The sequence below is a fragment of the Entelurus aequoreus genome, linkage group LG23, assembly GCF_033978785.1.
Source record: "Entelurus aequoreus isolate RoL-2023_Sb linkage group LG23, RoL_Eaeq_v1.1, whole genome shotgun sequence".
In the NCBI taxonomy this organism is placed as follows: Eukaryota; Metazoa; Chordata; class Actinopteri; order Syngnathiformes; family Syngnathidae; genus Entelurus; species Entelurus aequoreus.
In genome coordinates this window covers 33,004,935-33,019,401 of record NC_084753.1, presented here as the reverse complement: position 1 = coordinate 33,019,401, position 14,467 = coordinate 33,004,935, and the positions used below count along the sequence as shown (strand labels likewise).

Genomic DNA, 14,467 nt, shown 5'->3' with positions numbered 1-14,467 from the left:
AAGCAAAATTTACGCAGAACGTTGTTGTGATCCGCTGCCCGGATCATGTTCTGTTCGGGTTTTTCGAGTCATTGGGTTTTTCTGTTAGTTTTGGACTCCTTTGGTTCCTGTTTGTTCACCTCTGAGTTGGTTTCCATAGCTACTTATTATTTTCACCTGCCGCTTCTGTTCCGGACGCACACCTGTTTGCAATCACTGACATTATTTAAGCCTGCCTTTTCCAGTCAGTCGGTCTGGCTTATTTATTTGCATTACGCCACTGTTACGTGAGGTTTTGCTTGTCTCCTAGCTCCTGCGTCGTGATCTTAGTCTGTGCTAAGTTGTAGCCTTAGCTTCCGGTGCGCTCGGCACCTTATCCAGTCGGTTTGTTTTCTGTTTTGTACCTGTTTTGTGTTGCTTAACTATTAAATCAAGTCCTTGCCTGCAAGTCCTGTCCGGATTCGTCCTCTGCATCCTGGGAGAACATACCCCGCATCATCATGCAACCCGATCATAACAAACGTACACCAAAGCATATCAAATAATATTATCTGGACCACAAGGAAGTGTTTTTAATGTAGATTAAAATCATCCTTTAAACAAATTAACATTTGTTAACACACACATTGGTGCCATTGAGTATCAGTATTGATTCCCAGGTACCAGGAGTTGTACCTGTACCTTGTACCTATCCCATAACCCCGGGGGGTCGTTGGGGCACCACAGACGATCTGTTGACCAGCTCTCTCCATCTTTCTCTGTCCTCAGCAGCTCTCATTGCCTCAGTGAGTTTCAAGTGAGTCCATTCTCCGATGTTATCTTCCCATTTTTTCTTTTGTGTCCCTTGTCTCCTGCCACCTTGCAGGATGTTTTTTGCAAGGCCTGAGGATCTGGTCATGTGTCCGTACCACCTCAGTTTCCGCTTTATGAACGTGGCGAGCAGGTCATCGTGTGGGCCGATGGCTTGGCTGATCTTTTGGGAGTTGGTACTGTGTTAGAGGTACTTACTATGTCTCCACCTCAAGCATCAAACTTGTTTCGAGACGTCTCAAACCACTGAAACGTGCGGTCATCAATGAATGCAAAATGATTGGCCGAGAAATATTTGCATGAATTATGTTAATTATGTGGAAGTTGAAAAGGGCTCCACGGAAACTGAGAGCAGCATTGATGCTCTGACTGACTTGGTAAGAGTTTGTCATGTTATGTTCCTGATGGTGTTGTATGCTTTTCAGTAGTTGTGTATTTGATTCCAGGAATCCACAGGGATGGAAGAGGAGATGACTGTCAACAAGACCAACATTTTAGATGACATCCACCCCTGCTACACATTAGATAATACATCTTACATATTTGCAAGTCATCCTTCAGTTGCGTGCCTTTCTTTGTATGTTTTTCTTGGCTTTTTGTCACTTTGCACCGTATGCGGGAACCTTCTCGTAATAATCGCTGTAGTTTGTTTCCGACAGCTACAGAGTCCGACTAACTACCTCATTCTGTCTTTAGCTGTGGCCGACCTGCTCGTCGGGATTCTAGTTTTTCCTTTCAGTATGGCTTTCACTGTGTTCTCCTGCTGGCATCACGAAGGCCTGTTGTGTAAAATACGAGGTACTTTTGACGTCACGCTGAGCACGGCGTCCATTTTGAACCTGTGCTGCATTTCTGTCGACAGATACCACGCAGTGTGCCAGCCCCTGACGTACAGGAGCAAAATCAGCCACCGTGTTGTTGGTTCTATGGTCCTGGTAAGCTGGGGGATTTCTGCACTGTTAGGAATCGGAGTCACGGTTGCGGGATTTAATCAAGGCAAATGTGAAGGCAGCTGTTTAATGGACGCGTTGATATCAATCACTATAGGGTGCATATTTTCCTTTTACATTCCAGTCATCATCATGCTCAGCATCTACTTGAGAATATTTCTCGTGGCACAGAGGCAAGTACGCGTCATCCACAAGTCAAAGTCAGGAGGCGTCAGTAAGATGGAGAGGAAAGCGACCAAAACGTTGGCTACAGTGATGGGAGTTTTTATTCTATGTTGGACGCCGTACTTTGTTTGTATCATCTTTCAGCCTTTCACTTTCCGTATCACGCCCGTTGCTGTGATAGAGACACTAAACTGGCTGACCCTCTCCAATTCCATGCTTAACCCCTTCATCTATGCTTTCTTTTACAGCTGGTTTAGAACAGCTTTTAAACTCATCATGACCGGGAAAATATTTCAGGCAGGTTTTGCTACCACCAAACTCTTTTAATGTTCTTCTGTGAATGCTAACACAGAATGCTGCTTATTTGTGCTCTTAAGTTGAAATATCGCAATAGTTAGTTAGTTTAGTCTTTATTTGAAGGGACAATGCACAGAAACATTAAGTTCAAAGACAGATATGTTCTGTACCAGATTATACCTAAATAGCTAATTTCCATCTGCAGTCCCTGGCTACCTAAATTAAAGGGATACTAATAATAATGTCGCAGTTGCAACTCTGGAGCTAATCTGTGACTTTGGATATAATAAGTCATGTTCAAGTCATCATCTTTGTTGCTCTTTGCTCTATTCATCACTGCACTGTTATTTATTAGCCTTTTACATTTGACTTATTGAAGTACTTGTTAATATTTGTAGTTAATCATTATTGTTTACAATGAACAAAGAGAGCAAGGCCTACCAAGTCAAATTCCTGGTATTTCACATGCTTGTCCAATAAAGCTGATTCTGATTTGATTCTTATTCTGATTGTCGGTGATTTCCTGCATGGATTTCTGCTTAAACAGCATGATGTTATGATGACCTTCTTTCAATAGTTATTTTTTTCAATGTTGACGTTTGGAAAGCGGAACAGACCAAACATAATTATTCATGTTAAATTAATGTCACGGTGTAAAGTAGAGGAAATAGCTCTTAAAAATAAGGACATGGCTACAAATACAATTTTACATTTTGGCAAGTGGCAAACAATTTGCATTGTGACTATTTGCTCACGGTTAAAAGGACTCAAATAAAAAGAAAACAAACTACATTAAAAAAGAAAAACAATTCGCTGCCTGGAAATTATCAAAAAAAATAACTAAAATAACTTTTTTATATTTGCACATTACTGTATTATTATTGTTGTCTTGTTTTTGTTTGTTGCTGACATGAAATTATTTTGATGCATTTTGAAAAAAGTTTTTTTTACTGGAATGTAAAATATCGGAGAGAATATATGTGCTTCATTCTGGGGCATTAAAAAAGCACACATATCACAAAAAAGAGCTGAGAAGATAGAAGATGTCTGAAAAGACATTCTGAATTAAAATGGGCTAGTCTAAAAACAAGGAGAAGAACCACAGAGCAGGAGATGAAGGCGCAAGGGCTGTCATGGCAACAACTGGAGCGGAGGGCACAAGACCGAAGGGGATGGAGGAGTTTCATCAATGGCCTATGTTCCTCAGGGAATTTAAAGGCCTAAGTAAGTAGTAAAAACAAGCAGGACTTTGAAGCTAAAAGTAAGTGTTTTATTCTGAAAACAAGAATTATTCAAGGTGCAATCCTTAAACCGAGCATCATTGGGATGATGCAGAATCTTTGAAGAAGACTTTCTATGTGATGATTTTCTTTGAATAGTTATTTTCTCAATGTTGACCTTTGGAAACCGGAACAGACAAAACATAATTATCCATCCATCCATCCATCTATCTTCTTCCGCTTATCCGAGGTCGGGTCGCGGGGGCAGCAGCCTAAGCAGGGAAGCCCAGACTTCCCTCTCCCCAGTCACTTCGTCCAGCTCTTCCCGGGGGATCCCGAGGCGTTCCCAGGCCAGCCGGCAGACGTAGTCTTCCCAACGTGTCCTGGGTCTTCCCTGTGGCCTCCTACCGGTCGGACGTGCCCTAAACACCTCCCTAGGGAGGCCTTCGGGTGGCATCCTGACCAGATGCCCGAACCACCTCATCTGGCTCCTCTCGATGTGGAGGAGCAGCGGCTTTACTTTGAGCTCCCCCCGGATGACAGAGCTTCTCACCCTATCTCTAAGGGAGAGCCCCGCCACCCGGCAGAGGAAACTCATTTCGGCCGCTTGTACCCGTGATCTTGTCCTTTCGGTCATAACCCAAAAGCTCATGACCATAGGTGAGGATGGGAACGTAGATCGACCGGTAAATTGAGAGCTTTGCCTTACGGCTCAGCTCCTTCTTCACCACAACGGATCGATACAGCGTCCGCATTACTGAAGAAGCCGCACCGATCCGCCTGTCGATCTCACGATCCACTCTTCCCTCACTCGTGAACAAGACTCCGAGGTACTTGAACTCCTCCACTTGGGGAAAGATCTCCTCCCCAACCCGGAGATGGCACTCCACCCTTTTCCGGGCGAGAACCATGGACTCGGACTTGGAGGTGCTGATTCTCATCCCAGTCGCTTCACACTCTGCTGCAAACCGATCCAGTGAGAGCTGAAGATCCTGGCCAGATGAAGCCATCAGGACCACATCATCTGCAAAAAGCAGAGACCTAATCCTGCAGCCACCAAACCAGATCCCCTCAACGCCTTGACTGCGTCTAGAAAGTCTGTCCATAAAAGTTATGAACAGAATCGGTGACAAAGGGCAGCCTTGGCGGAGTCCAACCCTCACTGGAAACGTGTCCGACTTACTGCCAGCAATGCGGACCAAGCTCTGACACTGATCATACAGGGAGCGGACCACCACAATCAGACAGTCCGATACCCCATACTCTCTGAGCACTACCCACAGGACTTCCCGAGGGACACGGTCTAATGCCTTCTCCAAGTCCACAAAGCACATGTAGACTGGTTGGGTAAACTCCCATGCGCCCTCAAGGACCCTGCCGAGAGTATAGAGCTGGTCCACAGCTCCACGACCAGGACGAAAACCACACTGTTCCTCCTGAATCCGAGGTTCGACTATCCGGCGTAGCTTCCTCTCCAGTACACCTGAATAGACCTTACCGGGAAGGCTGAGGAGTGTGGTCCCACGGTAGTTAGAACACACCCTCCGGTTCCCCTTCTTAAAGAGAGGAACCACCACCCCGGTCTGCCAATCCAGAGGTACCGCCCCCGATGTCCACGCGATGTTGCAGAGTCTTGTCAATCAAGACAGCCCCACAGCATCCAGAGCCTTAAGGAACTCCGGGAGGATCTCATCTATCCCCGTGGCCTTGCCACCGAGGAGCTTTTTAACTACCTCAGCAACCTCAGCCCCAGAAATAGGAGAGCCCACCACAGATTCCCCAGGCACTGCTTCTTCATAGGAAGACGTGTTGGTGGGATTGAGGAGGTCTTCGAAGTATTCCCTCCACCGATCCACAACATCCGCAGTCGAGGTCAGCAGAACACCATCCTCACCATACACGGTGTTGATAGTGCACTGCTTCCCCTTCCTGAGGCGGCGGATGGTGGTTCAGAATCGCTTCGAAGCCATCCGGAAGTCGTTTTCCAAGGCTTCCCCGAACTCCTCCCATGTCCGAGTTTTTGCATCCGCGACCGCTGAAGCCGCACACCGATTGGCCTGTCGGTACCTGTCCGCTGCTTCAGGAGTCCTATGAGCCAAAAGAACCGGATAGGACTCCTTCTTTAGCTTGACAGCATCCCTCACCGGCGGTGTCCACCAACGGGTTCTAGGATTACCGCCACGACAGGCACCAACTTCCTTACGGCCACAGCTCCAATCAGCCGCCTCGACAATAGAGGTGCGGAACATGGTCCACTCGGACTCAATGTCCAGCACCTCCCTCGTGACATGTTCAAAGTTCTTCCGGAGGTGGGAATTGAAACTTTCTCTGACAGGAGACTCTGCCAGACGTTCCCAGCAAACCCTCACAATGCGTTTGGGCCTGCCAGGTCTGTACGGCATCCACCCCCACCATCGCAGCCAACTCACCACCAGGTGGTGATCGGTAGAAAGCTCCGCCCCTCTCTTTACCCGAGTGTCCAAAACATGAGGCCGCAAATCCGATGACACAACTACAAAGTCGATCATGGAACTGCGGCCTAGGGTGTCTTGGTGCCAAGTGCACATATGGACACCCTTATGCTTGAACATGGTGTTCGTTATGGACAATCCGTGACGGGCACAAAAGTCCAATAACAAAACACCACTCGGGTTCAGATCCGGGCGGCCATTCTTCCCAATCACGCCTCTCCGGGTTTCACTGTCGTTGCCAATATGAGCGTTGAAGTCCCCCAGTAGAATGAGGGAATCACCCGGGGGGCACCCTCTAGTACTCCCTCGAGCGAATCCAAAAAGGGTGGGTACTCTGAGCTGCTGTTTGGCGCGTAAGTGCAAACAACAGTCAGGACCCGTCCCCCCACCCGAAGGCGGAGGGAAGCTACCCTCTCGTCCACCTGGTTGAACTCCAACATGCAGGCTCTGAGCCGGGGGGCAACAAGAATTGCCACCCCAGCCCGTCGCCTCTCACTGCTGGCAACGCCAGAGTGGAAGAGAGTCCAGCCCCTCTCGAGAGAACTGGTTCCAGAGCCCTTGCTGTGCGTCGAAGTGAGTCCGACTATATCTAGCCGGAACTTCTCCACCTCGCGCACTAGCTCAGCCTCCTTCCCCCCCAGCGAGGTGACGTTCCACGTACCAAGAGCTAGCTTCTGTAGCCGGGGATCGGACCGCCAAGTGCTCTGCCTTCGGCTCCCGCCCAGCTCACATTGCACCCGACCTCTATGGCCCCTGCTATGGGTGGTGAGCCCATTGGAGGGAGGACCCACGTTAACTCTTCGGGCCGTGCCCGGCCGGGCCCCATGGGGACAGGCCAGCCACCAGGCACTCGCCATCGTGCCCCAACTCCGGGCCTGGCTCCAGAGGGGGGCCCCGGTGACCCGCGTCCGGGCGAGGGAAATCTGAGTCTCAGTTCTTGTATTTCCATAGAAGTCTTCGAACTGCTCTTTGTCTGATCCCTCACCTAGGACCTGTTTGTCTTGGGAGACCCTACCAGGGGGCATGGAAGCCCCCGGACAACATAGCTCCTAGGATCATTGGGACACGCAAACTACTCTACCACAGTAAGGTGGCAGCTCAGAGAGCATAATTATTTATGCTAAATTAATGTCACGGTGTAAAGTAGAAGAAATAGCTCTTAAAACTAGGGACATTGCTACAAATTCGATTTCAAATTTTGGCAAATGGCAAACAATTTGCATTGTGAAAATGTGCTTACGGTTAAAAGGACTCAAATAAATAAAAAGAAAACAAACAACATTAAAAAATAAAAACAATTCACTGCCTGGAAATGATTTAAAAAATCACTAAAATATGACAATATATAACAATAATCACTGAAATATTAGTTTTTTATATTTGCACATTACTATATACATTTTTTTTGTGTTGTTTTTTACATATCCAAAATGACAACTCCTCACTCCGTATTTCAAAATAAAATGTAAAATGTAGTCATCCTCAAATTAATAATTTATATTGATAGAACAATTTACTATGCACTATATTTATTATAATAATTGTTATTTTATGTGCGGATTTGGGCATGAACTCCTAACACCAGACCTCCACCTTTTTATTTGAGTCAACAGGTCAGTTTTCACCACCAGTCCGAAACCCGTCCTTAAATAAACGCAGACTTTCTATGTTTCCTGGACGCCGGAGCACGGTTGAGGACTTCAGCATTTGGTCAAAGTTTTTCACACGTTGTTGACAATCTCATAAAGATTTTTACAGGCATAGCCTGGGCATCTATTTCAGGGGCCTGTGTGACCTCTGACACGCCAACAAATGACAATAAATGAAGAATTCATGTGCTTTTTCAAATAGAGAGGTATAATTTACTCACCCTTTCTATAGAAACTTTGCATCCCATAAACAGTGTTGGGTTAGTTACTGAAAACCAGTAACTAGTTACAGTTACTAGTTACTTTGTTTCCAAAGTGACTCAGTTACTAACTCAGTTACTTACACCAAAAATTAATGCGTTACTGTGAAAAGTAACTATTTAGTTACTTCTTTCTTTCTTTTTTTAAGGCTCCCATTAATGCCCTTTTAGCCTTCATTTCAGTATCAATTAATCAATCAATCAATGTTTATTTATATAGCCCTAAATCACAAAAGTCTCAAAGGGCTGCACAAGCCACAACGACATCCTCGACACAGAGCCCACACAAGGGACGTCGATGTGAATGACTATGAGAAATCTTGGGGAAGATCGCATATGTGGGTAACCCCCCCTCTAAGTACAGTCCCTAGTGGATCCAACATAACAGTGAGAGTCCAGTCCATAGTGGGGCCAGCAGAAGACCATCCCGAGCGGAGACAGGTCAGTAGCGCAGAGACGTCCCCAACTGATGCACAGGCGAGCGGTCCACCCCGGGTCTCAACTCTGGACAGCCAGCACCTCATCCATGGTCACCGGAACCGGAATAACCCAGCGAGGGGGCAGAGGAAAAAAGGAAACGGCAGATCAACTAGTCTAAAAAAGGGGGGTCTATTTAAAGGCTAGAGTATACAAATGAGTTTTAGGATGGAACTTAAATGCTTCTACTGAGGTAGCATCGCTAACTGTTACCGGGAGGGCATTCCATAGTACTGGAGCCCGAACAGAAAACGCTCTATAGCCCGCAGACTTTTTTTGGACTCTGGGAATCAATAATAAGCCGGAGTTCTTTGAACGCAGATTTCTTGCCGGGACATATGGTACAATACAGTCAGCAAGATAGGATGGAGCTAGACCGTGTAGTATTTTATACGTAAGTAGTAAAACCTTAAAGTCACATCTTAAGTGCACAGGAAGCCAGTACTGTTATTGCAGTGGAGAATAATACAATGTGTTGATCAACTTGACATGCATTTGCATCACTGAACTCTGCTAAGCAATGTGGTCTACATACAACACACAAAGACAAAGATATGTTTCAAAGGGCCAATTTATTTTGGGCCAGAACAAATCGACAAAACTATTTTAAATAGCTGCAATACAACATACATAAGTAACAAACCGCATAATAACATGTCACAACATAGCTGTAAACCTGGCTTCACCCAAGGAAGGCACACATGACATGATTATATGTCATGCCACTATATACAGTACACATACTGCTATACACACAAAGCCTAACCAGGCCTTTTTTTCTCTCAAGGAATTGTGAAATAAAATCATGTCTTCAGGAGCTCAACACTGTACTGAAGCCCAGAACACTACGCATTTCCCCGGTTTTAGTTTAGAGAAAAGGAAAGATTGGCCTGGCCCACTAGGATCCCTCTTTATGTTTGTGAACTTTATAGATATACATTTAGAGTGATGTGATAATCAAACACTCTAGAAGTCTAGAATGAAAAAGTATATAAGAGAATTGACAGAGTGTGTGTACCTTCAGTGCTGAATGATGAGCAGAGGCAGAGTTTGGTGTGTTTTCTTTAGCTCGCTTTCCATGTTTATGTGCTCACTGTCCACTGTGTCCAGCTGCCTGAAAGCGGGTGACTCCACTGTAGAAATAGCCTGCATGTCTTCTAGCACATACGCTGCAATGGCTCTATCAATGTTGTCCTGGCTAGCAGTCCCTCCTTTAAAATCCAGCCGCTGTTGCTTAGTGGATGGTGAAGTGTGTCTCTCTTTACTGGCTTCGTCTAAACATGTTGCTTTTGTAGCTGTTTCAGCAGATTTGAATTGCTGTTTTGGGCAGTAGATAGGATCTTTGATCCAAGACACAACTTACATTTAACTAAAATGTTATTTTCTTTGTGCTCGACAAAAGAAAAGTAGTGAGAATATCTCCATGTTAAGAAACTCGACTTCTGCTACGCCATGGTCTCTTGTTAGTAAACACAGACACGCCCCCCACCCCCCACACACACACCCACACACACACAGCGCGCCTCTTGTGACAGAGGAAGAATCAGAAGGACGACACTGCAACTCTCCAATAAAACACATTCAGATCTTCTCACTTTCTAGCCGATACTACATAAAAAATAACGTAAAATAACGCAGTAACGCATCAAGTAGTAATGGTAACTGAGTTACTGAATATAAAAAATAACGCATTAGACTACTAGTTACCGCTGAAAATAACGGCGTTACAGTCATACTTGTCAACCCTCCCGATTTTCCTGGGAGACTCACGAAATTCAGTGCCTCTCCCGATAATCTCCCGGGGAAACTATTCTCCCGAATTTCTCCCGATTTCCACCCGGACAACAATATTGGGGGCGTGCCTTAAAGGCACTGCCTTTAGCGTCCTCTCTCTCCTGAAATGGAGACTATTATATATGTCTCCGTTATCCATAGGTTTATCTATAACCCAGTAAGTCTATTAAAAGATGGTGAAGCAAAATTTACGCAGAACGTACACCAAAGCATATCCAATAATATTATCTGGACCACAAGGAAGTGTTTTTTATGTAGATTAAAATCTTCCTTTAAACAAATGAACATTTATCAACACACACATTGGTGCCATTGAGTATCAGTATTGATTCCCAGGTACCAGGAGTTGTACCTGTACCTTGTACCTATCCCATAACCCCGGGGGGTCGTTGGGGCACCACAGACGATCTGTTGACCAGCTCTCTCTTTCTCTGTCCTCAGCAGCTCTCATTGCCTCAGTGAGTTTCAAGTGAGTCCATTCTCCGATGTTATCTTCCCATCTTTTCTTTTGTGTCCCTTGTCTCCTGCCACCTTGCACGGTGCCTTGCAGGATGTTTTTTGCAAGGCCTGAGGATCTGGTCATGTGTCCGTACCACCTCAGTTTCCGCTTTATGACCGTGGCGAGCAGGTCATCGTGTGGGCCGATGGCTTGGCTGATCTTTTGGGAGTTGGTACTGTGTTAGAGGTACTTACTATGTCTCCACCTCAAGCATCAAACTTGTTTCGAGACGTCTCAAACCACTGAAACGTGCGGTCATCAATGAATGCAAAATGATTGGCCGAGAAATATTTGCATGAATTATGTTAATTATGTGGAAGTTGAAAAGGGCTCCACGGAAACTGAGAGCAGCATTGATGCTCTGACTGACTTGGTAAGAGTTTGTCATGTTATGTTCCTGATGGTGTTGTATGCTTTTCAGTAGTTGTGTATTTGATTCCAGGAATCCATAGGGATGGAAGAGGAGATGACTGTCAACAAGACCAACGTTTTAGATTACATCCACCCCTGCTACACATTAGATAATACATCTTACATATTTGCAAGTCGTCCCTCAGTTGCGTGCCTTTCTTTGTATGTTTTTCTTGGCTTTTTGTCACTTTGCACCGTATGCGGGAACCTTCTCGTAATAATCGCTGTAGTTTGTTTCCGACAGCTACAGAGTCCGACTAACTACCTCATTTTGTCTTTAGCTGTGGCCGACCTGCTCGTCGGGATTCTAGTTTTTCCTTTCAGTATGGCTTTCACTGTGTTCTCCTGCTGGCATCACGAAGGCCTGTTGTGTAAAATACGAGGTACTTTTGACGTCACGCTGAGCACGGCGTCCATATTGAACCTGTGCTGCATTTCTGTCGACAGATACCACGCAGTGTGCCAGCCCCTGACGTACAGGAGCAAAATCAGCCACCGTGTTGTTGGTTCTATGGTCCTGGTAAGCTGGGGGATTTCTGCACTGTTAGGAATCGGAGTCACGGTTGCGGGATTTAATCAAGGCAAATGTGAAGGCAGCTGTTTAATGGATGCGTTGATATCAATCACTATAGGGTGCATATTTTCCTTTTACATTCCAGTCATCATCATGCTCAGCATCTACTTGAGAATATTTCTCGTGGCACAGAGGCAAGTACGCGTCATCCACAAGTCAAAGTCAGGAGGCGTCAGTAAGATGGAGAGGAAAGCGACCAAAACGTTGGCTACAGTGATGGGAGTTTTTATTCTATGTTGGACGCCGTACTTTGTTTGTATCATCTTTCAGCCTTTCACTTTCCGTATCACGCCCGTTGCTGTGATAGAGACACTAAACTGGCTGACCCTCTCCAATTCCATGCTTAACCCCTTCATCTATGCTTTCTTTTACAGCTGGTTTAGAACAGCTTTTAAACTCATCATGACCGGGAAAATATTTCAGGCAGGTTTTGCTACCACCAAACTCTTTTAATGTTCTTCTGTGAATGCTAACACAGAATGCTGCTTATTTGTGCTCTTAAGTTGAAATATCGCAATAGTTAGTTAGTTTAGTCTTTATTTGAAGGGACAATGCACAGAAACATTAAGTTCAAAGACAGATATGTTCTGTACCAGATTATAGCTAAATAGCTCATTTCCATCTGCAGTCCCTGGCTACCTAAATTAAAGGGATACTAATAATAATGTCGCAGTTGCAACTCTGGAGCTAATCTGTGACTTTGGATATAATAAGTCATGTTCAAGTCATCATCTTTGTTGCTCTTTGCTCTATTCATCACTGCACTGTTATTTATTAGCCTTTTACATTTGACTTATTGAAGTACTTGTTAATATGTGTAGTTAATCATTATTGTTTACAATGAACAAAGAGAGCAAGGCCTACCAAGTCAAATTCCTGGTATTTCACATGCTTGTCCAATAAAGCTGATTCTGATTTGATTCTTATTCTGATTGTCGGTGATTTCCTGCATGGATTTCCGCTTAAACAGCATGATGTTATGATGACCTTCTTTCAATAGTTATTTTTTTCAATGTTGACGTTTGGAAAGCGGAACAGACCAAACATAATTATTCATGTTAAATTAATGTCACGGTGTAAAGTAGAGGAAATAACTCTTAAAAATAAGGACATGGCTACAAATACAATTTTACATTTTGGAAAGTGGCAAACAATTTGCATTGTGACTATTTGCTCACGGTTATAAGGACTCAAATAAAAAGAAAACAAACTACTTTAAAAAAGAAAAATAATTTGCTGCCTGGAAATGATTTTTTTTTTTAACTAAAGTATTACTTTTTTATATTTGCACATTACCGTATTATTATTTTTGCCTTGTTTTTGTTTGTGGCTGACATGAAATTATTTTGATGCATTTTGAAAATGTTTTTTTTTTACTAACATCGGATAGAAAATAAGAAAATATATGTGCTTCATTCTGGGGCATTAAAAAAGCACACATATCACAAAAAAGAGCTGAGAAGATAGAAGATGTCTGAAAAGACCTTCTGAATTAAAATGGCCTAGTCTAAAAACAAGCAGGACTTTGAAGCTAAAAGTAAGTGTTTTAGTCTGAAAACAAGAATTATTCAAGGTGCAATCCTTAAACCAGTGGTTGTCAAACTTTTTTTGTCATCCCCCACTTTGGACAAGGGGGAGTTTTCAAGCCCCACCTGCCCCCATCGCCCCAACAGAACGCTAATGCCAAGCTTAACATTTTCAAATGTATCGAACATCAAGTAACATCAAGTTTTATACATTCAAACTCAATAACATAAAATAAAATCAAGTTCAATAATAAATGAAATAACTGTGCAGCTGTGGTATAACTTGCATCAAGTTCAATATCAAATAAAATAACTTGCATCAATTCAATAATAAATCAAACAAAAGTGTTATAACTTGCATCAAGTTCAATAATAAATCAAAAAAAGTGTTATAACTTGCATCAAGTTCAATAATAAATCAAATAAAAGTGTTATAACTTGCATCAAGTTCAATAATAAATCAAATAACTTGCATCAAGTTCAATAATAAATAAAACAAAAGTGTTATAACTTGCATCAAGTTCAATAATAAATACAACAAAAGTGTTATAACTTGCATCAAGTTCAATAATAAATCAAAAAAAGTGTTATAACTTGCATCAAGTTCAATAATAAATCAAATAAAAGTGTTATAACTTGCATCAAGTTCAATAATAAATAAAACAAAAATGTTATAACTTGCATCAAGTTCAATAATAAATCAAAAAAAGTGTTATAACTTGCATCAAGTTCAATAATAAATCAAAAAAAGTGTTATAACTTGCATCAAGTTCAATAATAAATCAAATAAAAGTGTCATAACTTGCATCAAGTTCAATAGTAAATCAAATAACTTGCATCAAGTTCAATAATAAATAAAACAAAAGTGTTATAACTTGCATCAAGTTCAATAATAAATACAACAAAAGTGTTATAACTTGCATCAAGTTCAATAATAAATCAAATAAAAGTGTTATAACTTGCATCAAGTTCAATAATAAATAAAACAAAAGTGTTATAACTTGCATCAAGTTCAATAATAAATCAAAAAAAGTGTTATAACTTGCATCAAGTTCAATAATAAATCAAATAAAAGTGTTATAACTTGCATCAAGTTCAATAATAAATCAAATAAAAGTGTTATAACTTGCATCAAGTTCAATAATAAATCAAATAAAAGTGTTATAACTTGCATCAAGTTCAATAATAATTCAAATAACTTGCATCAAGTTCAATAATAAATGAAAATAAAAGTGCCACTTTGCAATCTTTGCCAAAAAAAGGAGGACAGGGCAAGTGAACATGAGTTTTACAGTACTCCAGCATTAGTGGCTGCAATGAGCCTGTTTTGCACTGCACAGCTTTTCAAATGGGGGTTGCAGGCTTGACACTGCCACTGTTAAAAC

The 14,467-nt window shown here is 42.9% G+C and overlaps 2 protein-coding genes across 2 annotated transcripts; both read left to right on the top strand.

Moving 5' to 3' along the window:
* The first annotated feature begins 1,247 nt into the window (after positions 1-1,247).
* LOC133640521 (trace amine-associated receptor 1-like) lies at positions 1,248-2,231 on the top strand. Its single transcript, XM_062033988.1, has one exon. The coding sequence runs from the start codon at positions 1,248-1,250 to the stop codon at positions 2,229-2,231; it is 984 nt and encodes a 327-aa protein (XP_061889972.1).
* Positions 2,232-11,025: 8,794 nt separating this feature from the next.
* Positions 11,026-12,009, top strand: LOC133640518 (trace amine-associated receptor 1-like). The gene has a single exon (XM_062033983.1). It carries the CDS (start codon positions 11,026-11,028, stop codon positions 12,007-12,009), a length of 984 nt encoding a protein of 327 aa, XP_061889967.1.
* The last annotated feature ends 2,458 nt before the right edge of the window (positions 12,010-14,467 follow it).

What these genes read in the sequence shown, in the direction of transcription:
- LOC133640521 (XM_062033988.1), top strand. Translation starts at nt 1,248, where the DNA reads ATGGAAGAGGAGATGACTGTCAACAAGACCAACATTTTAGATGACATC.
- LOC133640518 (XM_062033983.1), top strand. Translation starts at nt 11,026, where the DNA reads ATGGAAGAGGAGATGACTGTCAACAAGACCAACGTTTTAGATTACATC.